General features: G+C 49.1%; 1 protein-coding gene across 6 annotated transcripts in view; it reads left to right on the top strand.

Annotated features, from left to right (window-relative positions):
• Positions 1–23,188, top strand: part of LOC140427083 (teneurin-2-like) — a 3,867,843-nt gene that overhangs the window by 3,557,775 nt on the left and 286,880 nt on the right. For all 6 annotated transcript variants that reach the window (XM_072512582.1, XM_072512581.1, XM_072512584.1 and 3 more), the window contains one exon: positions 14,072–14,310. In XM_072512582.1, the coding sequence (XP_072368683.1) occupies positions 14,072–14,310 (239 nt within the window). The remainder of the gene's footprint in view (positions 1–14,071; positions 14,311–23,188) is intronic.

Below are 23,188 nucleotides of genomic sequence, written 5' to 3'. Positions count from 1 at the left end.
GGACCGTATCAGATTGAAAGGAAATTAAGTGAGGTGAATTATGTGGTAAAAACACCAGATAGAATGAAGACTCACCGAGTGTGTCATGTGAATATGCTTAAAAGGTACTTTGAAAGGGAAGGAGAGAAAAAGGTGGTTTTAATGATTCTAACTCAAAGTGACGAACCAAATCCAGATGACTGTGAATTTGACATACCTCAAATTAAATTGGAAAATGAGGATGTTCTTAAAAATTGGGATGAATTGTTAAGTTACCTTCCAGAGGATAAACGAACTGACCTGAAAGAGTTATTGATATCACATGGGCAAGTTTGTAGAGATAAATTGGGAAGTACTAAAATGGCTATACATGATGTAGATGTAGGAAATGCTGTTCCTATCAAACAATATCCATATAGACTTAATCCTTTAAAATTGGCACAGGTTAACAAAGAGATTGAGAGTATGCTTAAAAATGGCATAATTGAAGTGGGTTGCGGCCAATAGAGCTCACCCATAGTGATGGTACCTAAACCAGACGGTACCCAATGGTTGTGTGTGGACTATAGAAAGGTGAATGCAGTTACAAGAACGGACTCTTATCCTATCCCACGTTTGGAGGATTGCATTGAGAAAGTGGGACAATCCGTTTTTATTTCCAAATTGGATTTACTTAAAGGTTACTGGCACGTAACTTAATCCGAAAGGGTGAAGGGGATTTCAGCTTTTGTGACTCCAGATGGTATATATCAATTCAAAGTTATGCCATTTGGCATGAAAAACGCCCCAGCCACATTTCAACGGTTAACTAATACAGTCGTCTCAGGATTACCCAATTGTGCGGTATACATCGACCGTCTGGTAATTTGTACCGAATTTTAGCAGTGTAGTCGCTCCACTGACGGACGTGCTCAAGAAGCATAACAAATTCCAGTGGACAGCGGAGTGTCAACAGGCATTTGACGGCCTGAAGGCTGTGTTAACCACTGCTCCTGTGTTAGTCATCCTAAATTATACCAGATCATTCAAAGTGGCAGTTGATCCGAGTGATGTGGGTGTAGGTGAGGTTCTTTTACAAGACGACGACGAAGGGATAGAGCGGCCTGTTGGTTATTTTTCAAAGAAATTGAATTCTCACCAGAAAAGTATTCCACGATTGAGAAGGAGACTTTGAGTTTGGTGCTGGCTTTGTAACATTTTCACATTTATGTGACCAGCAATCCATCTGACACCATTATATATACTGATCATAATCCGTTGATGTTTTTGGAGCAATTCCGGAATAACAATGCAAGGCTGTTTTGCTTGAGTTTATTGTTACAGCCATTTCATTTAAAAGTAGTACATGTGGCAGGACAGGAAAACGTGATAGCCGATGCTTTGTCACGAATGTGATAAACGGAAGGATTTTGGTTGGAGGAAGACGAACAAAAGAAAAATGGACTATATTATTATATCTGTTTGCGTGTGTTGTTTTTTTGAACCGATAAAGTATTTTAATGTGTGCGCAATTTAATTGATGGCGCAAAGGTGAAAAATTAAACCATCTTGAAGTTGATAGTTTTTTTTTTCTTGGGGGGAGGTGTCATGTGAGAGTACCTTTAAGAAATGGGTGTTTAAGAAATGTGCCTTTAAGGAATTGCTCTTGTTACTGAAGTGATGTCAGAGTGTGGGGGGAGCTGAGCTATACTTCTGCTTTTTGAGTTTCAGTTTGAGAGAGCAGCTTGGGTATGTCTGTGTGTTTCCAGTGAGCTGCATGAAGAAAACAAAGGGGTTGTAGCTGAAGTAACCAAAAGCAGCAGCACGGTTGAACCCTTTCTCAGTATATATATTGAATGTAACCTAATGTGCTCCTGTTTGAAGGTTGTTTAAATCTTTTGGATGTTAAAAGGACAGCTGAAACGATTACTTAGTCTTTGGGGGTTATCTTTGAATTAATGGGTGTTAAGATATTCAATGGTTGTTTTAAAAAGGTTAACTTGAGTTGATAGAATAAACATTGTTTTGTTTTAAAAAACACTTGTCCATTTATGCTGTATCACACCTGTAGAGTGTGCTGTGTGCTCCCCACACCACAATCAATTAAAAGTTGTGGGTCAGTTGAACTCCATGCTACACTTTGGGGTTCTCTAAACTCTGATCCATAACAACTATGATGCACATGCCACTGATCTGGACGTGCTATCCCCAGCAGACACTGTAAGGATCAGGACACCTGATGGTGTGTGGTCTGCCCCGGTTGTCATCGTTCGGCAGGCCCTGCCCAGATCCTATGTGCTAAAAACGTCTGACGGCACAATTGTTCGCAGAAATCGAAGGGCACTGCGGAAAATCATACGCCCACAACCAATTCCCCCTCCACTTCCACCTGTTGAAGTGCCACCTCCAGACACCACAAACCACGAGCCCACCAGTCGTGGCACCCACACACCTATCAAGACACCGGCATCCCCTCCGCCACCTCTCCGGAGGTCATCGAGGATCAGACGGAAACCCCAGAGAATGGACTTATGAACATTTGTTTTTTTTATGTCCACTGTATATACCAGTCATTCTTAACACTGTCAGCCGTAGCTCCCGTTGCCACATTAGACAGGCACATACACATGTATATATTTTTTAAAAGGGGGGCGATGTCATGATATGCAGACACGCAACCAATGGGTCATCAGAACAGGACACAACCAATGGGTAATCAGGATACTCAGAGGTGGCTTTACCACAAGGGGGCACTACACAACCACTATAAAAAGGACAAGGCACACAGGCTCTGCCTCTTCCACCGGCAGAAACCTCGAGAGCAAGACAGGGTTGATTAACAGCAACATCACACCATAGCACATGGTCTAGAGCAAGCTTGTATAGTTAGCAGACTAGACTGAGTTACTAGATTAGCACTCAGATTAGCAGAGTGTCAAACTCATTTAGGAGTATTGTTAATGGCTCAATAAATACGTTGAACTTATCTCAGAGTCTGGAACATCCTTCAGCAAAGCCTACATCAAGTAGCAGCTTAGTAACATAACACAACACTTTTTGCTTTTTAAATTTGTTCTTTTCCTGGAGGAGTTTGAAGTCTAAGTGGCTTTTCTATCTCGGTATGTTATCAGTGTTTGGCATCAAAATGATAATGGGTCAAAGGTATTTATAAAAAACAAGAGACATAATTATGAGTCAGCACCGGTTCTATATAAAAATAATCTTTTTTGATAAGATAATTGTTATGTTCTACCTTCCCTTTTCTAGGTTATGCCCACGCGAAACATCTTTGCCAGAGATGTACTGGCCTCTGTCAGCACTGTGCTGTGTTATGGGGTATTCGAGTGGTGTGTAAAAGCAACTGATGGTGGCAATTCTGCCGATTTCCCCTCCAGTTCTGTCGTGCCCTGTCATTGGGTCAGGTGGACAGACGCAGGCTAAAACAGCATCCTGCCTCTTGGTGCTGGATCTAAGTCGAGAACCGTGTGCAGCACATGAAGGGACAATGCCATTATCTTACAAGATACTGCGTCATGTTAAACACGAAGGGAGAGGCACGGGCATGGGGTTAGAAACACAAAGGTTACGCTGGATGGTGGAGCCTGCTCTCCCGCAGTGATCACATCAGCTGTGGGGCACAATTACTGGCAAAAAGGTGGCTTTGCAGAGGATGGAAATGATTGTTCTCCGCCTTAAACCGAACTCAAAAAGCATTAGTGCGATAAACATTTATAAATGTGCAAATATGACAGGGATAAAATAAACCAATTGGTCCTTCAAGCTCTCACCATAGCGGGAGCATGATGACTAAAGGCTTCCCACCCCATCCCTCTTCTCCACAGCTGTGAATTCTGCTATCAGAGGCAAAACAAAATCAGAGATATACCTATTGCCAAGAAGTATTTTGGAAAAGTCCTCTCCAATCCGTCACGTATCAGAGATCACCTGGACCACCTCTTTACCTTATGTTATGACTAGTGTGTATATGTGCATGTATGTATAGATGCTGGGCAGAATTTTCCATTCTCTGCACAGAGTGCTGCCTGAGGCGAGAGAACCAGTGTGCAACTTTCAGGTTGCACAGCTGGATTCTCTCTCCAGATAATCCAGCACTCTGTGCAAAAAACATCTGGCGGTGTGGCCCACGCTGTCACACTGGCGAGGCAGGAATGGAAAGAGCTGGCAGCCGGGAATCCCAAGACCGTTAGGCAACACAGGAACCCTCCCCCACACATACATGGAGGATTTCCTCCCACCCCATCCACGAACAATGGGGATTCCTGCCCTTGCACAAGGGGAATCCTCTCCAGCCGATAAGGGGTGCGCCACTTCACCCAGTGTAGCTCCCCAGAAGGTAGGGGCAGTGCCAAGGGGCAATGCCAGGGACCCCCCTCCCCCCCCCCCCCGGGGCAATACACACCTGTGCACCCCCAGCAGGTTTCCTTCACCGGGTTCCAGTTTTTAAAAAGCCTGATAATCCTGACAGATGTGACGTCACGTCGGCGAGGGGTGAATTCCAAATGCAGGGGGACGATATGCAAGCAAGCCCGCTAATCATATTTAAATTTATTGAAATAAAGTTCCCAATCTTCCTGGGTGGAAACCTCTTTGCGTCACCGGTGGGTGGGGAGAGCGAGCGGAGGGGGGGGAGAAACGGAAAACAAGGGGCGGGATTCTCCGACCCCCTTCCAGGTCGGAGAATCGCCGGGGGGGGGGGGGGGCGGCGTGAATCCCGCCCCCCCCCCCCCGCCGTATTCTCCGCCGCCGGGATTTTGGCAGGGGCGGGAATCGCGGCGTGCCGGTCGGTGACCGCTGGCAGCAGCCACCCCCGGTGATTCTCCGTCCCGCGATGCGCCAAGTGGCCGCCTGTTTTTGGCGGGTCCGGCCAGCGTAAATCACAACAGGTCCTTACCGGCGGGACCTGGCTCCACGGGCGGCCTGCAGAGCCCTCGAGGGGGCACGGGGGGATCTGGCCCCGAAGGGGTGCCCCCATGGTGGCCTGGCCCGTGATCAGGGCCCACCGACCCGCGGGCTGGCCTGTGCCGTGGGTGCGCTCTTTCCCTCCGCACCGTCCGCTGTCAACCTCCGCCATGGCCGGTGGGGAGAAGCCCCCTGCGCATGCGCTGGGATGACGCCACCACATGCTGGCGCTCCCGTACATGTGCCAACTCGCGCCGGCCGGCGGAGGCCCTTCTGCACGGGTTGGCGTGCTGCCAAGCCCTTCCGCGCCGAATGGCACGGCGCCAAACACTCCGGCGCCAGCCTAATCCCTGAAGGTGTGGAGGATGCCGCACCTTCGGGGCGGCACAACGCCGGAGTGGTTCACACCAGTCCTCAGCGCCGGAGTGGCCCGCCCCGCCGGTTCGCGGAGAATCCCGCCCCACATCTCACAGCGAGATTCTCACTTTCCGAGTCTTGTGATATTTTTCTCCCATGTCACTGTTTGTGCTCACGGCGAGCAAGGGCGCAAACCCACAGTGACTGGGTGGGATTTTCCGGCCCTTCTCATTGGTGGGATCCTCCGATCCTGTTGAAGGTGACCCCTTCGGCACGTTCCCCGGCGGCATGCTAAGCGAGCTGCGCAAAATACCACAGACATCGTCAGGACTGGAGGACAGCTGGCAGCCAGTGCTGAGCTGTCTCTGCCTCAAGAAAGCATGGCACGTTAGGGGGCAGAAAACTCAGCCCACTGTCTATGTGTTGAGTATGTTGCTATTTGTGCGTACAAGTAGTACATGCTGCTGTATTGTGAATAGTGTGAGTGTACGGCGTGTTTCTCCCTGTCACCATTTTTGCTTTGAAGTTTACTTTAAGCACATTTTCAGTTATTTTTAATCGTTATAAAAGCAGATTAGCACTTCTCACGCTTTGGAGTTGTTTTTAGAAAGCAGGGAGCAACATGCTCCAAAAGATTCCATTTCCGCAGCCATCATGTGGAACCAGGAAAGACTGCACAGTGATAGGCATAAAACCTGCTGTGGCAATACCAAGTGTGTAATGCCTATTCTGGAAAATGTCGCACGAGTCATCCTACCAGGGTGACAGAAATCCTTTAAATAGGAAATTATGGAAATTGGTGCTCAACTGTTTAATATTTATGAGATATATAACCTTGTACTGACCAAGACTTTTTGATGTAAGTCAATTTGTTAATTAAGTACTTTCATGTAGATTAAAATGGCTCAAAACTAAAATAAAAATGAGTGACGGAACTGGAAAGAGAGCATGCCACTGGTGTCATTCAGAAATTGGTTGATTTGTTTAAACCGACCAACATGAAGCAAACTAGGCATTTGGAGTATTTTCAGGGCTATTCCACATGGGAGAGAAGGAAATACTTATTTTTCAGATCAAGGAAATTAACGCTGAGTGCATTTGCCTCCTTTTTAGTAGTCCTTGGATTATGTGCCACATTACAACGCTTAACATCATAATTGGCCACCAGGCTTAACTTGATGCCCGACAGTGAAAATGTATCCAATTTCCTTTTGGTCAATTCCCACAGCAACACAGTGATATCATTGAGATAAGAAACTCTGAACTATTCCACCTGCCAAGGAAGAATTCAGACAGCAAAGATTTGGGCGGCAAGATAACACAGTAGTTAGCACTGTTGCTTCACAGTGCCAGGGTCCCAGGTTCGATTCCCGGCTTGGGTGACTGTCTGTACGGAGTTTGCACATTCTTCCTGTGTCTGCGTGGGTTTCCTCCAGGTGCTCTGGTTTCCTCCCACAAATCCTGAAAGACGTGCTGTTAGGTGAATTGGACATTCTGAATTCTCCCTCAGTATACCCGAACAAGCGCCAGAGTGTGGCGACTAGGGGATTTTCACAGTAACTTCAGTGTTAATGTAAGCCCAACCACTGTGCTACCGTGCCGCCCATCACGCAACTGCCACCTTTCCCAGATTACAACAGCGAGTAAACTTGAAAAGTACATCATTAAAGCAGTTTGGGACATCCTGGGATCGTGAAAGGAGCTACGTCAATGCAAGTGTTTCTTTCATTTATGCTATTTCCTTAATAACTCTCCAATCGAACCCCAGTGTGACATTTCCATTCAGTCCTTCAATTGTATCTCACGGAAACACCAAATGCGGCAGTTTTGCATTGCGACCTGCTCTCTTAATTGAGATTGCCCAAAACCATTTAACATCAGACCCTTAGCACCAGCTGAGATAGAAGACACTCATCTCACCGTTTGGGTGAGATTCATGTTATGGGTCTAGGTGAAAGGAACTGTGTGTAAAATAATTATAACACCTGCACCTACTTAAAATATTTGTAATTTGTAAGCAAAGCATTGACTCTAAAATAAAGTGGAACAGAAGCACCGCGCTTTCCTCTTTCGCAGTAATTGCTTTTAGTGAGTTACTGCAATAAAAGAATTTTATAAATCTGTATAAATTAATTTCTGCCTCATGTTGACAGGGCTGAGCAGTGTTTTGAGTGTTTGTATTCATCTTTGTTTCAATTATACCAAACACATTGTTACAACACAAAAAATAATTTGTTCAACCGACTGGCAATCTGAAAGAATTCGTTGTGAAAGGCAATTAAATTTTCTTCCCTTCGCCAAATGTTTCATGGTGCACTTCATAATGTTTTTCAGTACTTTTATTTTTCCTTTCAAATTGGTAGCTAAGAGAGCAATGGGTAAATATGGGAGCTAATCTCATGCTGCCAGCTTCTTTCACTCTGACTTCTACTTTCTTGTTTTAGTATTGTTGTACAACAGAATCTTTAATTACCAGACGAGGGTGGAATTTAATATGGATAAATGTAAGGTAAAGCATATTGGAACAATAAATTGCACACAAGGGGGCCAATTTTCAGCTGTCAGCGAGAACGGAGACGTGGACGGAGAATTGCAAAACGCGATCCTTGCCACCGAGATCCCAGGCGGGATTCTGTGATCCTGAGACTAATTGTTGATGCCGTCGGAAACGCAGTCGCTTTTCTCGACAGCGTCAACACGGCCTCAGGATCAGCAATTCTGGCCCCTATAGGGAGCCAGCACGGCACTGGAGCGGTTCATGCCGCTCCAGCTGCTGATCCTGGTGTCAAATGGGCGCCATGGGATCCGCGCATGCGCAGTGGCACCAGTGCCAACACGCGCATGCGCAGTGGCTTCCTTCAACCCACCGGCCCTGATGCAACATGGCGCAGGACTACAGGGGACGGCGCGGAAGAAAGGAGGCCGCCAGCCAGAGAGGCCGATCGGTGGGCCCCGATCGCGGACCAGGCCGCATCGGAGACGCCCCTCCGGGGTCGGACTCCCCCCCCCCCCCGCCCCCCGACCCTTCCACGCCGGGTTCCTGCTGGCTGTACATTAACCCTTTGTGTACTTACAGTGATGTATATCACCACAGTATCTGCCTGATTGACCCCTTTTATTTTTCAACCGACCTTTCCATTGGTGCCTCAGCAGCGTTCATCTCTCCCAGCAGGGTCATTGAGGCATTGGGGGCCTGAACGTTGTCCATAATTAGGAGGCAGCCTCCATAAATGGCCTTGTGCTGGTCTCACTGCTGACAAATGCAGGCTCAAGACACCCATTTGGACCGACGTTGAGGTTCCAAACATTTTGGGCGGGATTCTCCGACCTCACGTCGGGTTGGAGAATCGCCGGGGGGGGGGGGGCAAAGCATGCGATGCCGCTTCGACGTCAGTACGCCAATTCTCCGCAGCCCCCCCCCCCCCGGCGATTCTCCGCGCTCAACGGGCCGAATGCCCGCCATGTTCGGCCGAGTCACACCGGCGCCGTTTGTGTGTGGTCCTACCCAGTGGGACCTCAGCGTTCATGCTGCGGAGGCCGTCCTGGTGTGGGGGAAGGGGATCAGACGCCGGGGGGGCCCTCCACGTTGGCCAGGACCGTGATCAGAGCCTACCGATCGGTTGTTGGGCTTATCCCGGGGGGGGGCGCCTATGTTCCTCCGCGCCGGGCCGCTGTAGCGCTCCGCCATGTTGTCCGGGGGCCGGTGCAGAGAAGGCAACCCACATGCATGCGCCGGCCATAGCACACATGCGCGGACCCGCGCCGGCTATGCTGGCGCCAGTATCGGAAACTGCAGCTGCACGAGGTGCTCCACTGCCATGCTGGCCCCCTGTGCTGCACAGGATCACTGCTCCGAGGGGCCAGATGACGCCGTCGTAAAATGCTCCAGCGTTTACGACGGCGTCAACACTTAGCCCCAGGATCGGAGAATCCCACCCATAGTCCCTCAGTCGTTCAACATCTTCCTGCATTATTTCCACATTCTTGACATTAAACACCATTTCTACTTCCTGTTGTTTCCTGAGTATATGTTTGAAAGGCCTCTTCTCTTCCCCCTACCCCGGTATCGCTCTTTTTGCTCACCTCTTCTATCAAGACCTTTGAAAACCTTGACATTCGCTCTTTCGCATGTTTAGCCATTGCACAAAGTATCATGGGGTTACACCTCAGATAGCTGGATGAGGGACAGTGAGACAAATCACATATAATGCACCTCGAACCAACAAATATACTATGAGGCTGCTCCAATATATATGAATCTGGTGAGTGGCCCACCACCTGAATACAATTAACCCTCAATTACTTAATCAGTTAATACCAGAGCCCAAATTGGATTCTGAACCATCTCCCCGCCAGTTCTGGCAGCAACTTCTTCTTTAAAGGTACAGGCTGCCTTTAAGTAAAACTAGTTTCTCCAGAAACCACCCCCCTGCTAATGCAGAAGCCAATGAACAGCACAAGGGGCACTGGTTGCACCCAGAAATCATTCGAAAGTGCAGATTGTACCAAGTTGCATTACTCACCGCTGTCCATTCGCGTGTTTCCACAGATTATCCAATTTCTTCCCCTTTACCTTCAGAAGGTATTGATTTGAGACAAATTACATGATTAGCACTTCTGACTCACAGGACCAGGGACCCAGGTATAATTCCGGCGTGACTGTGGAGTTTGCACTTTCTCCCCATGTTTGCATGCGTTTCCTCCGGGTGCAGATTAGGTGGGGTTACGGGGATCGGGCAAGAAAGTAGGCCTAGGTAGTGTGCCCTTTCATTGGGTCGGTGAAGACTCGATGGGCTGAATGGCCTCCTTCTGCACTGTGGGAATCGATGATTCCATGAGTAACATAGCTTTGACAAAGGGTCATCTGGACTCAAAACGTTAGCTCTTTTCTCTCCCTACAGATGCTGCCAGACCTGCTGAGATTTTCCAGCACTTTCTCATTGCTATGAGTAACATGACTGGTTCCTGAGAATAAAGATCTAAGTATAAGCAGATTGATACCAGTCAACACCATTAGAAAGTAGAAGACTGAGGGAAACATGATCCAGGTTTCTAAAATGCAAAAACAGAATCTTGTTTTGACAGGTAGCAAATAAATCGGCACTAACGTGTTACAAGCAAGGCAATGAAATAGAAGTTATTTTTTCATGAAGGGTCATGAAGGTGCAACAAATTTCAAGCAAAAGCTATTAATATTGACTTGATGCAAAAGGAAACAACATTATTATTGGGCAATTTTGATGGGATTGATTATAGGATATTTATCGAATAATCCATGTGAGGGTAAAGAACATGTCGTTCTGCACCATGAAACATAATCTGTAAAAAAACAACAACCAGGCAGCATTGAACATGGATCTGACAATGTTTTGGCTTTTTAATTATTCCTTTACAGCCAGACAAAATTTTGTGGAATTTTATTTTGAAATTAAACGAAGGGGATGGAGTCCATGTTGGGATAGGCTGTGTGGAATCTGTGAACAGAATGGGCCTGATGGATGACAAAGCATTTTCGTTCTTTCTGGTGCTCTGGACGATGAAGCTCAGATTTGTCAGTGGCGAACCAATACCTCAGGCTTATGTGCTCAAAGCCAAAATATCTTTGATTTTGATGCTAGGTCAATCAATCGAGAAATATTAACTTGTTCTAGGATTCCCTGGCATCTTGTATGTACATAATGGCAGAAAACCCACGACTAATGTTTGACACAAACAAAATCTGTCAGCATCGTGATTTGCAGGTTTTTTTAACACCACGTTGAAGCAAGCAGCCAACTAGCCTTGAAGGGATATTATTCTGAGGAGGCAAAATATTCAAAAGAGCCTCACATCACAGCAGCAAATGCAGTGACACCGTGCAAAATTAACACAAAAACATGCTCTCAGTACATGTGACCTTGTCTCATTATATGTTGATCAATGGAAGCAGAATGTTTAACTTGTGAGTTTGCCAGGCAATGGTGGCTGATGTGTTGAACTCCAGTTTCCGAATTGTTGAACAAGCTCTCAATCTCAATGGCTATTTAGTGAACAGCCCACCTTCCACATTTTCACATGGACTCATGAAGAGCAAGATGTTGGCCAATACATAATCAACAGCAAATATTATCGACAAAATCGGGGGCTGGATTCTCCACCGCCGCCTCTGGTAGCGGAGTTCCCGATGCAGCGGAGAATCCACTGTCATCAAAAAAATGGGATTAGCGCCCTTCCGATGCTCCCGTCCCCTGCTGGCGGCAGCTTCGAGGTTCATGCCCCACCCCAGCAGGAGGATGCAGATAGGTCAGATCGACCCATTTGCATCTTATTATGGGCTGGGCACCGGATTCTCCAAAACTGCGTGATTCTCCGGTCCTCTGGGCTGGGATTCACGTGGGCGAGAATTGATGCAGGTATTTCTCAGCTTGACCCTAGTGCTGCGGATCTTACCATGAGCCAAGGGGGTAACCCTTTTAGGGAGTTGCTCCCAAAATCCACTAGAGGGTTCCCCTCCTCCCCCACATGCAATTCCTGTCCATCCCACCCTGACCAGACCCACCCAGAGACCCCCCATAAGTAACCCCCCAAAGAGACACCCCCATAAAACAGACCTCCATCAGAGACACTCCCATAAGGGTGACCTCACCAGAGACACTCGCATAAGAGTGACCCCCATCAGAAATCTCCATTACAGAGACCCCTGCCTAGAAGCCCCCCTCATCACAGAGATGCGTGCCTGGAAGTCTCCCTTCCAGAGACCCCTGCCTGGAAACTAGAGATCAGTCGAGACAGTGATAAAGAACACTACCTTAAAATCCACTTGTGCCCTGCATCTGCCAACTCAGGCAGGGAAGGCAGCACCTCTAAATTCCTAGAAAGGGAAAACCACATCAACTGGGTTTAAACCTCCTCAGATCTTTCATCTGCAAGGCTTTCATTTACATGAATGGGAATTGGTTTTACTGGGCTGTGATTGACAGTTTACATACAGGCAGCTCTCTGGTTTGTTTAATTTCACTTCCCGTCATGCTTGAGTGGATCTCAAGTAACCTGCTGTGAAACTAACTCCAATGTTTATAGCTATGGTTAACAAATCTTGGAAGACATCAAAGGCAGTTAAGTGCTTTCTGCATGGAAGTGAGAACACTTAACTGTGTTTGATGTGATCTAAGAACTGTCAATCATAGCTAGATGTTGATAAACACTATGTCAGCTTCACAGCAGACTACTTGAGATTCACTCACGCATGAAGGGAAGTGAAATTAAACAATCCAGAGAGCTGGCTGTGTGTAAGCTGTCAATCACAGCCTAGTAAAATCAATTTCACATTGATGTGAATGGAAGCCTTGCAGATCAAAGATCTGACGGGGTTTTAACCCATCAGATGTGATTCCCTTTCTAAGATTTTACAGATGGGGCTTTCTCTGCTTGAGACAGCAGGTGTAGGGCACAGGTGAGATATAAAGCAGTGACTTTTTTCATTGTCTCTGTCTGGACTGCTCTTTAGCTTCCAAGCAGGGGTCTTTTTAATGGGGGACTTCAAGGCAGGGGTCCCTGTAATGGAGGGCTTCTAGGCAGGGATCTCTGTAATGGGAGGGGGGTTCTGGTGGCGGGCGCAGTTATGAGGGGGTTTCCAGTGCGGATCTTTCTTATGGGGTGGGGGGGGATTCTGGTGGGGGTCTCTGTAATGGGGGTCTCTGGTGGGGGATTGTGGGGTGTCAGATAACCCTCATACTGTGGTGGAGGGTGGGGTGATGCAGAAAATCCAGTGGTGGGATTGGGAGGTGGAATTGGATGGTGGGGTGGGGAGGGGCCCAGCCGCCGGACCTCGCTGTCGGTCCCCCTGCTCAAAATGGCAACCCAGTCGCGGGATTCGCAAGGGAATCCCTCGCAACCTCCGCCATGCATAAATTTGCATGGCAAGGGATAGTGAATCGTCTCTGGATTCTCACTCCCAGTGCAAGCACAAACCTGAGACGATTCATCCCCGGCGAGAGAACATAGTCTCCCAAACGGAACATTCAGACCCAGATTAATGTTACTGACTTAGGGAGCGTGGAAACAGGAGTAGACCATTTAGACTCTGGGGGTTACTCTGCCATTCATTCTGATCATGACTGTGTGTATCTTGACTACATCTAGTTACCTTGGATCTGTCGCCCTTAACACCCTGACCCAACAAAAATGTATCAAATCTCTATCACCTCTAGTTTACAGGTGTGAGATTGGCTGGCACGAGCAAGAGCTTATTTTGCTTGAGCTGGCTGTGTAAATATCCAGAAAGCAATTGCATGCCATTACAAGTTCCGAGCAAGATGTTGCACGCAACTCTCTGCCCAGTGAATTCAAATCCTGCTGTCTTTGGGCTGTTGCCCAACAGTGTGCAATAAGAACCACCATTCTCTATGCAGAAATCAAATGAAGTGCACACCAGTGGCAATACAGCTACATTTTCTGTGAGTGGATATGTTCTCGTTAACTATTGGAAGGAGATATTCTCTGTCCGCTGGGTGAAAACATGAACCTGTTCACAGCTGCCAGCTTTATGAATCTGCTGCAATGTGCATAAGATCAAATCTTGGCCCGTGGGAGTAAAAATACCAAATGACAATATTATGATTTTCAAACTCAGGCTCTCCGTCCGCTTCTATTTCTGAAAGGAGCTCTTGATTTGCCAGATTGAGACAAAAGGCACGGTGAAATTTAGTACAAAAAAAAGCAGAAAGTGTAATTATTTAAAAATTGAAGATGATACATATCTTGGACCCTCTTCTGACTAGCCAGACAAGAAATACAAAAGCGATTTTAGTCCCATGGGTATGCCGCACTCTAAGCTTCTTTTCTTTCTCTCTTTCAGGCACTTTCTTTTTAAGACCTCTTCTGGGACAACACCTCTATTCAGTACGTCCACGCCAGGCTATCCTTTAACCTCTGGTACTGTCTACTCTCCACCACCACGGCTTTTGCCTAGAAGCACCTTCTCCCGAAATGCTTTTAAACTTAAGAAGCCATCGAAGTACTGTAGCTGGAAATGTGCTGCCTTGTGTGCTATCGCTGCCTCTGTGGTACTGGCTGTACTCCTGGCATATTTCATAGGTGTGTATCTCTGATTTAACACTGGTGTGATTTGTATAGAAGTGCAATTGTGTTTTTTGTACTGAATTATCAATCAGTCCCACTGTTTGAAATATTAATAGCATTGATCCTCACCATGGCTCCTATCACAGGCAGGGTATAGGGGAGGGGTGTGGTCTGCTGGGAGAGGGGTACATGAGCGGGGGGAGAAAAGAGTCCCAAGCTGAAGGCAAAGAGCTTGCCTAGAAGGAGAAAAGAACAATCGAAAGGCTGATTGACCAGGCTGCTGTCTGGCAGCTCCTCGGGGCTGGTTGTGGAAAATCACCAGCTGAGAACTGGTGGCTTGTCTGGTTCCTTGCCAAGTAATGCTTTATGGAGAGGAGAAAATATGTAAAGAGCAAAACAGAAAAGAGGAATAGAAACATTTTCTGTAAGCATCTCTAAAATCCAAGTTCATGCAATTGATACAGGTCCCCATTTGAAATCCTTGAACAGCAAATCCTCTACAATATTTTTGCTTTTAGTGATTTTATTCCTCCTTGCTGCTCACGAACAATGACCAGATTGAAGTTCAAAGCATCTCGGGGTGAATTTTTCATTTGGGAGACTATGTTCTCCCCCCAGAGGAGAATTGCAACCGATTTATGATCCCCCTGGCAGTGCAAATCGGGATGCAATTCCGTATCCCTTGCCATGCAAATTCATGCCTGGTGAGAAATACAAGGGAATCCCGCTATCGGGCTGCCAATTTGAGCAGGCGACCCAATAGCGAAACATCTCCCCTCCCCCCCCCCACCTTCAAATCAGCCCCGAACATCCCCCTCCACCTCACCGCAAAGCAGCCTCCCACCCCCGAATTGCCTGGGTGCCCCCCTTCCCCCAAATACGGGTTCGAACAAACCCACCCCCACAGGGACCCTCTAATTAGTGAGACCCCCAAGGACCCCTAATGAGTGAGAACCCTCAAGGGACCCCTGCATAGGGAGACCCTCTCAGGGACCCCTATCATAGGGAAACCACCCTTAATGACACCTGCAATAGGGAGATCCCCACATAGGGACTCCCTAACCAAAGGGGGCACCCACAGAGACCTCCTAACTAAAGTGATCCCACACAGGCACCCCCTAACTAAAGGGAACACCCCCCCACAGACCCCCCCCCCCCCCCCCCACACAGAAAAGAGACCCCTGTCTGGAATCTAGAGAACAGTCCAGACCCTAAATGGAAAGGCCCCGGGCGGGATTCTCCCAGCCCTGGGCCGAGCCGGAGAATCCCCGCGACCGGGCCACGCCGCCCCGATGCTGGCACGCGGAGAATCGGCGCCATTGGCACCAGCGTGGTTGACACAGCGCCGGTCGGGGGCCGCTCTACATGGCTGGCCCGCCGATTCTCGCGCCGTCGTGAAAACGCAGAGTCCCGCCGGCGTCTTCCACACTTGCTCTCAGCCGGCGGGAACTCAGCGTGAAAGGGTCGGGTGGCGGCCTGGGGTCGGGGAGGGGGGCTCCGAACCCTGGGGGGCCTCCGATGTGGCCTGGCCCACAATCGGGGCCACCAATCGGCGGGCCGGCCTCTCTGGCTGGAGGACTCATTTCCTACACAGCAGCCCCTGTAGTCCTGCACCATGTTGCGTCGGGGCCGGCGCGTTGAAGGAAGCCATTGGTGCCAGCGGCACTACGCATGCGCGGATCCCGCGGCGCCCAGCTCGCGCCAGGATCGGCAGCTGGGGCGGCGTGAACCACTCCAGCGCCATGGTGGCCCCTTGTAGGGGCAGAATTAGTCCTTGGAGCAGCCCGTTCAAGCAGTCTTAAAACACGACGGCATTTATGACGGCGTGGACACACTGCCGCGGAATGAGAGAAACCCGCCCCCCATGTTTACAAATATTCATCACATCAAAGAGATGTAAGTGTCTTCCAAGCACGAAGTACATTCCAATCACTCAAGTGTGTGATTGCAATGCATGTATCAGTAGAGTCACTTATCCATGAAGGGAGATGATTGAAGCAAGGCTGCAGCGGTTTATGGAAGCTGTCAATCAGAGCCCACTAGAGGAATGGGTATGTGGAGCTTCCAGGTAACTGGTACAGCTGTAATTCTTTTTCACTGCCCTGGACTGCTCTCTAGCTTCCAGAAGGGGTCTCTTTTCTTGCGGGGGGTGGGTCTTTTTGGGCAGTCCCTCTAGTTAGGGGGACTCTGTGAGAGGTTCCTTCTGTTAGGGAGTCCTGGGGGGGTCCCTTTAGTTAGGGGGTCTCTGTGGAGGGGGGGGTCCCTGCTTCAATTTGGGACTCCTGGGGGATGCCTTTAGTTAGGGGGTCTCTGTGGGAGGTTCCTTCAGTTATAGGTTCTCTGTGCGGGGTCCCTGTGGGGGTTCCTTCAGTTAGGGAATCCTGAGGAGGTGCCTTTAGTTAGAGGGTCTTGGTGGGGGGTCCCTGTGGGGGGTTCCTTCTGTTAGGGAATCCTGGGGAGGTGCCTTTAGTTAGGGGGTCTCAGTGGGGGGACCCTGTGGGGGGTTCCTTCAGTTAGGGAGTCCTGGGGAGGGTGCCTCTAGTTAGGGGGTCCCTGGGGGAGGTGGAGGTCCGGTAGAGGAGGGGAGGGCAGATAGTGCATTGTAGGAGGGGAGGATGGCCCTCGGATGGACTCTAGGGGCAACTGCCCTGAGATGTTACCCCTTTGGCCCACCGCGGGTTCACTACGCTAGGGCCACGCTGGTGGAGACCACAAATAATCCGCGCCCACATGACTCCCGGGAACCCGGGAATCACGGAGGGCTAAAGCATAGGGTGCCGGGACCGCGAAATAGATGCAAATAGGTCTTTAAGATCATTTGCATTCATTGACCTCCTCCCAGAGACGCACAGTCGCGGACTTTGTCTAGGCGGCAGTGGGGGAGGGGCGGTTCGGAGCATCACGATCGGGTCAGCGCCCGAGTCTCCGTCTTATTGGGAAACACAGTTCGGGCATCACAGGACGGAGAATCCAACCCCTTTACTTTCAAACTCACATTGGAGTTATTTAAATGACGGCATCAATGCGGATAAGTGTAAATTACTTTTAAACTATTTGACAAAGTGTGATAAATTTGACCTGTTTAGTGGGACTGATTCTTGATTCCTGTAATTTCAAAGCAATGACAAATTTTAACAGCACTTTGTGTCTGGTGTGTAAGGCAAAGCCAGCATTGTTGTGGACAGTTGGCTGCCACAAGCAATTTTGGCCATCCAAAATAATTGTTAAAATGTGCTCACAACAAGTTCATTGGGAGGTTATCTGGTCTCCTATGTACATCAGGAATGAAGAGTTTTATAAATAGCCATTATTATGAAAGTGCTTGGTGAACTGATGGATTCCCAGTATTTATTGATCAAAGGAGTGACATTTTCTTGTAGGTTCACTTCTTGGGCGGGATTCTCTGACCCCCTGCCGGGTCGGAGAATCGGCGGGGGGCAGCGTGAATCCTGCCCCGACGCCTGCTGCCGAATTTTCCATTGCCGTTTTTTGGGCAGGGGCGGGGATCGCTCTGCGCCGGTCGGGGGCCGTTGGCAGTGGCCCCCCACCCCCCCCCGGCGATTCTCCGGGCCCCGATGAGCCGAGCGGCCGCCCGTTTTCGGCCAGTCCCGCCGGCGTGAATTAGACAAGGTCCATGCTGGCGGGACATGGCTTGGAGGGCGGCCTGCGGAGTCCTCGGGGGGGGGATCCGGCCCCGCGAGGGGCCCCCATGGAGGCTTAGCCCACGATCGGGGCCCACCAATCTGCAGGTGGGCCTTTGCCGTGAGGGCACTCTTTCCCTCCGCGCCGGCCTGTGTAAAGCTCCGCGATGGCCGGCGCGGAGAAGAAACCCCCTGCGCATGCGCAGGAAACACGCCAGTGCAGAACACGCTGGCGCTCCTGCGCATGCGTCAACTCGCGCGGCCGGAGGAGGCCCTTCGGCACCGGTTGGCACGGTGCCAACCACTCCAGCACCTGGAGGATTCCGCACCTTCTGGACGGCCCGATGCCGGAGTGGTTCACGCCACTATTTGGCGCCAGTACAACCCGCCCCACCGATTGCGGGAGAATCCCGCCCCTTGTCTGTAAGCTCAGTGACACATTTTGGGCTGGAAAACCTCATCATGTGTTTTTTGTTCCATCACAACAAAAATCATTGAACGTTTTTTCAAGATAGAACATAGAACGATACAGCGCAGTACAGGCCCTTTGGCCCACGATGTTGCACCGAAACAAAAGCCATCTAACATACACTATGCCATTATCATCCATATGTTTATCCAATAAACTTTTAAATGCCCTCAATGTTGGCGAGTTCACTACTGTTGCAGGTAGGGCATTCCACGGCCTCACTACTCTTTGCATAAAGAACCTACCTCTGACCTCTGTCCTATATCTATTACCCCTCAGTTTAAAGCTATGGCCCCTCGTGCCAGCCATTTTCATCCGCGGGAGAAGGCTCTCACCGTCCACCCTATCTAACCCCCTGATAATTTTGTATGCCTCTATTAAGTTTCCTCTTAACCTTCTTCTCTCTAACGAAAACAACCTCAAGTCCATCAGCCTTTCCTCATAAGATTTTCCCTCCATACCAGGCAACATCCTGGTAAATCTCCTCTGCACCCGCTCCAAAGCTTCCACGTCCTTCCTAGAATGCGGTGACCAGAACTGTACGCAATACTCCAAATGCGGCCGTACCAGAGTTTTGTACAGCTGCAACCTGACCTCCTGACTCCGGAACTCAATCCCTCTACCAATAAAGGCCAACACTCCATAGGCCTTCTTCACAACCCTATCAACCTGGGTGGCAACTTTCAGGGATCGATGTACATGGACACCTAGATCCCTCTGCTCATCCACACTTCCAAGAACTTTACCATTAGCCAAATATTCCGCATTCCTGTTATTCCTTCCAAAGTGAATCACCTCACACTTCTCTCCATTAAACTCCATTTGCCACCTCTCAGCCCAGCTCTGCAGCTTATCTATATCCCTCTGTAACCTGCTACATCCTTCCACACTATCGACAACACCACCGACTTTAGTATCGTCTGCAAATTTACTCACCCACCCTTCTGCGCCTTCCTCTAGGTCATTGATAAAAATGACAAACAGCAACGGCCCCAGAACAGATCCTTGTGGTACTCCACTTGTAACTGGGAGATGGTAAATAAATTCCCACAGTCACTGTGTGAAATGAGTGAAATTAAGTAAAAGCAGGACCCAGACAAGTGGCAACAACGACATATGCAGTGGCTTCATTTAAATGTTAAGATATCTTCTCAGTCAGATCTATCAAAACCACAAAGTAACAATTTCCACCACCGCCACCACAGTTAGCATTAAGCAGCATCATTCATCGTATATTGGTGCAATGATTCCAGGAGGCACAGAGTGAAAGGCCAAACTGGTTTATTTTAACCTGAAAATAAAACCGCTATCACAACACGTTGAACAAATGCCCCAGCCCAGGATTATCGGGAAATGCCAGTCTGGGTCTGGGAGCTACATTTAAAGGCCCCACTAACGAGCCTCAGCTGGGCAGGCCTCCACCCGCTCACCACAGGAGCTCGTATTCTATGAAGCCCATGGGGAGATCAATCAGTGATCTCCCATGGTCCATGTGAGGATTATCACATCCCACCCCACGCAGGTCCAAATCATATCCCTCACTCCTGCGCGATGAGGCCTCTTCCGTCGATAGCAGAAGGCCTCGAGTCAGTAGCAGGGGGAGCTTGATCGGGGGGGAAGCAAAGCCGATTGGGGATTGTCACTGCTCTGTTGAGCGCTGAAGGGCCACAGACGGAGGCGTGACTTCGGTGCTGACCCCTGGCAGAGGATCAGTCTCCTCCGTCTCCGTTTCAGACTCCGAATCCTCATCTTCGGAAGGAACAACTCTTGGGTCCCCCATAGGCTGAGCCCACTTGCCGGCGGTAGTCTCAACAGGTGTCAAGGGCGTCGTGCCTGCTGAAATAATCTCCACTGGAGTGGGTTCCCTTCTTCTCAGGAGGTCCATGTGTTTTTCATGGCCTTCCCTTGGATTTTGACTTTGTAAGAAACCGGACCAGTCTCTTGTAGCACAACACCAGCGGTGAATTGGGAGCAATCTCCAAAGTTTTGCAAATTGACAGTATCTCCTGTTCTGAAGGTCCTTTTGGGTCTTCTGGTGTCAGAGTTCTTTGTGTCTCCTGCTTTGACTCTATCTTGCCCCCCCCCCCCCCCCCCCCCCCCCCACCACCCCCCCACCCCCAAGTTGGAAAACAGCAGCCTGAGGCTGGTGCGCAGTCGTTGTCCCAACTCCGCTGATGCGACTCCTGTCGTCATGTGCAGTGCGGTTCTATAATCAAAGAGGAACCGGGCCAATTTTGCATCCAGGGAACCAGCGGACTGTTTTTTCATTCTATTCTGAACTGTCCTTTTGACCAGGCCATTAGATGATGGATGGAATGGAATACGTTTAATGCCATTCAACTTCACGAATACCTGAAATTCTCCACTGGTAAAGGGGGTACTATTATTGGCTACAAGGACTTTAGTATGCTGTGAGTACAGGAACCTTGCCGGAGTTTTTCTAATGTTACATGTGAGGTCGTGGAGGACATATGATGTACTCCAAACCATTTTGAGTGGCCGTCAACCATAATGAGAAACAGCGATCCCAAGAAAAGGCCAGCAACGTCCATATGCACTCACTCATACCAATGGTCTTCCTGGCCATTCCCAGGGGTGGAAAGAGGGCAAAGGTGGGAGTTTCTAGTTTCTCCTGGCACAAGGAGCACTGCTTCACCAGATTCTTGATGTCTATGTGGGGCCTGGGCCACCAGACATAGCTTCTTGTGAACATTTTCATCTTGGATACCCTAGGATATCCATTGGGTAATTCTGTCAAGTTTGGGCACTGACCTGGACGGTGAATGACTACTTGAGCTCCACACAGGATGATGCACCTTCTACACTCGGCTCTTGTCATTTAGTAAGGAAGGGCTTCATGTCATCTGTGGGGTGTGCTCGGATTCTGCCACTGAGGATCATGTGCCGCAGTTTTGCCAGAGTGGAGTCCTTCAGGGTCTATGCTTGAAATCTGCTTCACAGATACTGGCAAGGTGTCCAGGAAGTTTCAAGGTCTTGATGATGTCTTCCAATGCCGGCAGAGAGGCCAAGCTTCTTGGCAGCGGGGTGCGACTCAAGGCATCCGCGTTGGCACTGTGTGTTTCATAGAATCATAGAATTTACAGTGCAGAAGGAGGCCATTCGGCCCATCAAGTCTGCACCAGCTCTTGGAAAGAGCGCCCTACGCAAGGTCAACACCTCCACCCTATCCCCATAACCCAGTAACCCCACCCAACACTAAGGGCAATTTTTGGACACTAAGGGCAATTTATCATGGCCAATCCACCTAACCTACACATCTTTGGACTGTGGGAGGAAACCGGAGCACCCGGAGGAAACCCACGCACACACGGGGAGGATGTGCAGACTCCGCACAGACAGTGACCCAAGCTGGTATCGAACCTGGGACCCTGGAGCTGTGAAGCAATTGTGCTATCCACAATGCTACCGTGCTGCCCATGTTCCTGGGTGGTGCTCGAGAGTGTTTTGGTAACAATAATGCCCAGTGTTGGATCCGAACCGAGGTGATAGGGAATCACATTATCCTCTTTGTAAAGGCTCAGTAAGGGTTTATAATTGTGAAATGTCGGCCAAAAGCATTTGGGTGGAATTTCTTCGCCCCAAAAATAACAGCCAGTCCTTTTTTGGTCTGAGAAGAGTGTCTTTCCTCATTCGCCAAGCTTCTGGATGCAAATGCTATAGATCTCTCTGTATTATCATCCCATCGATGGGAAAAGTGTGCCCCTACTCCGTATCGAGAGCCATCACTTGTTGATACAAGTTCTGTCTTGTTTGATGACAGTTACTGCTCCTTCACCTTTGTGAAGGCTTCATCCTGTGGCACCTACCACAACCACTTCTGCTGTTTTTTTAAGTGTGTGCAGGGGTGACAATAAAGTGACCAAGTTTGGGATAAATTTCTCTTCGTAGTTTACGAGGCCTAGGAAGGATTTTAATTCTGTTGTATTTCGTGGGGTCGGCGCCTCTTTGATGGTGTTACCATTATTCTCCATGGGTGTAGGCCTTTTTTTATCGACTCGGTACACTAGGTGGATCACCTCGACTGCCTGGAACACACATTTTTCTAGTTTAAGACAGACACCTGTGTCAGACGATCATCTCAAAACCTCCCACAGGTTTGCTAGTTGCTCTTTCACCATGGTTCCTGTGATTAGCATGTCGTCTAAGTATGCTGCCACCTTCGGTAGCCCTCGGAGAAAGTTTTCTATTACGCGCTGAAAAATGGCGCATGTGGCAAGACTCTGAAGGGCAGGCATATATATTCATATGAACCCTCAGGGGTGTTAATCATCATGTACTTCTTGGATGACTCATCTAATTCTAGCTGGAGGTAGGCATGACTCGTATGTAGTTGGATGAAGGTTTGACCCCCCGTGCCAGTTTAGCATTTAAATCTTCTTTGAGTGACATGGGGTACCGTTCTAAACATGAGGCTTTATTTAGTTTATCGTCCCTGTACAGGTTAGCAATGCATTCCAGGCACTCACCACCCGCTGTGTAAAAAACCTGCCTCGCACATCTCCTTTAAGCTTTGCCCCACAGACCTTAAACCTATGCTCCCTGGTGACTGACCCCTCCACCCTGGGAAAGGGCACCTGTCCATCCATTCTATCCATGCCCCTCATAATCTTGTAGACTTCTACCAGGTCACCCCTCAACCTCCGTCGTTCTAATGAAAACAGTCTGAGTCTATTCAGCCTCTGCGCATAGCTAACACCGTCCTGACCAGATAACATCCTGGTAAACCTCCTCTGCACCCTCTCCAAAGCCTCCACATCCTTCT

The sequence above is a fragment of the Scyliorhinus torazame genome, chromosome 7 (genome assembly GCF_047496885.1).
Source record: "Scyliorhinus torazame isolate Kashiwa2021f chromosome 7, sScyTor2.1, whole genome shotgun sequence".
NCBI lineage: Eukaryota > Metazoa > Chordata > Chondrichthyes > Carcharhiniformes > Scyliorhinidae > Scyliorhinus > Scyliorhinus torazame.
Note: the sequence above shows the minus strand (reverse complement) of the source record. Positions and strands in the feature narration are given on the sequence as shown.